The following is a 1,405-nucleotide window of genomic DNA, read 5'->3' as shown; positions in this document are numbered from 1 at the left end:
TCCCCATCTGGCACTAACTAGCTGACCCCTCCCCAGATTGTTCCTATGTAGCTGGGACTGTATGCCTCTGAGCAGAGCGGCCCACTGCAAGCTGAGACTTTTGAGAAGAGTCATCTGGCTCCCGCAGGGCTTGAATCATATGGTTTCCCCCGTCCCAAGCAGCTCAGAGATGGTCAGATTCTAGGGTGGGATCAGAGTGAGACAGGGAAGCAGGGTTTGAATCATCAGGGCAGGAGTGGTGTTATTCATGAACCCAGAGTCCCACCGTGTGACTCATCTGCCTCAGCAGCAACCAAACTGGTGAGGCAGAGGCCCCTCCTAGGGCCCTAGTCCCTTCTGGCTCCAGGGTAAACAATGAAAGGGGGAGTGGAAGCACAGCCGTGTACAAACAAAGCGGTTTATTGGATAACGCTGGGATGAGGTGGGGGTGGGGAGGAAAATTGAGGGAAGCCACGCCCAGCACCAAGATGGGGCAGAATGGTGGTGAGTCAATTTCCCGGAAACAAATCAGATATGTAGGAGTTCTCATTCAGGTTCGTTGCCGCGTGCTTAATGACGATGATGCCGGTGGCCAGCAGGACGATGAAGAGAATGACCCCCAGAAGAGAGAAGATCAGAGCGGAGATGTTGAGACACTTGGCTGTGGACCCGTAGCTCCGGGCCCCGCTTAGGTCACCCACCACTTTCCGGTCCCGGGCCTGGGAGGAGAGAGACAAGAGAGCCAGGCTTAGTGAGAGGGGCAGACGAGAACTCACAAGTCTCGTAAACACGCACTGGTGGCACGAGCGCGCACACACACATGGTCCAGCGACCCTACCTACCTTTACTGAAAAGACCAGAGCCATAAAACCCAGGCAGCAGAAGTTCATGTACAACGTGTTGAACACGGACCAGATGAAGAAATCCTTCGCGGGAGCCTCGTAGGAGTGGATGTTGATGACAGTGGAGCCTGGATCCTGCCCTGGGGTCCGAAGCTCTCGCTCTTCAGAGAGTAGCTCATAGTTGGGCGGAGAAAAAGCGCGGTTGATTTGCCCCAGGGGGACTGGCTGTTGTATGTTCATGGCGAAGGAAGCCTGTAGTATTGCGAGCCTGGAGCTCGGGGAGTCTGGAGCGTGGGAAGTCCGGAGCGCCTGGAGCCTGGAGCGCAGGGAGTCTGATGCGAGGGGAGCCTGGAGCGCGGGGAGTCTGATGCGAGGGGAGTCTGGAGCGAGGGGAGTCTGGAGCGCCGGGAGCCTGGACTGCGTTGTAGGAGCTGTTGAGGCAGGCGGGAAGAAAGAATTTGATAGGAGGAGCCCCAAATAGCCTGGCCCACCTCTACTCCCGTCGCTCCTCTCCGATGAATCTGTGCCAACTTTCTATTTCCTGAGACAGCAAAACTTGCAGAAAAATAGAAACTTTCGGAGCT

General features: G+C 56.1%; 1 protein-coding gene across 1 annotated transcript; it reads right to left on the bottom strand.

Annotated features, from left to right (window-relative positions):
- Nucleotides 1-383: 383 nt before the first annotated feature.
- Nucleotides 384-1,199, bottom strand: LOC138176987 (interferon-induced transmembrane protein 1-like). Its single transcript, XM_069107965.1, has 2 exons — nt 822-1,199; nt 384-698 (listed from the first exon to the last, which is right to left on the bottom strand). The coding sequence occupies exons 1-2, from the start codon at nt 1,059-1,061 to the stop codon at nt 489-491; spliced, it is 450 nt and encodes a 149-aa protein (XP_068964066.1). The 5' UTR covers nt 1,062-1,199; the 3' UTR covers nt 384-488.
- Between the last annotated feature and the right edge of the window lie 206 nt (nt 1,200-1,405).

The sequence above is a fragment of the Petaurus breviceps genome, unplaced genomic scaffold (assembly GCF_028583685.1).
Source record: "Petaurus breviceps papuanus isolate PSGF00001 unplaced genomic scaffold, PetGlider_PUasm1.0 90317, whole genome shotgun sequence".
Classification (NCBI taxonomy): domain Eukaryota; kingdom Metazoa; phylum Chordata; class Mammalia; order Diprotodontia; family Petauridae; genus Petaurus; species Petaurus breviceps.
The sequence above is the reverse complement of the archived record's forward strand: the minus strand, read 5'-3'. Positions and strand labels throughout refer to the sequence as shown.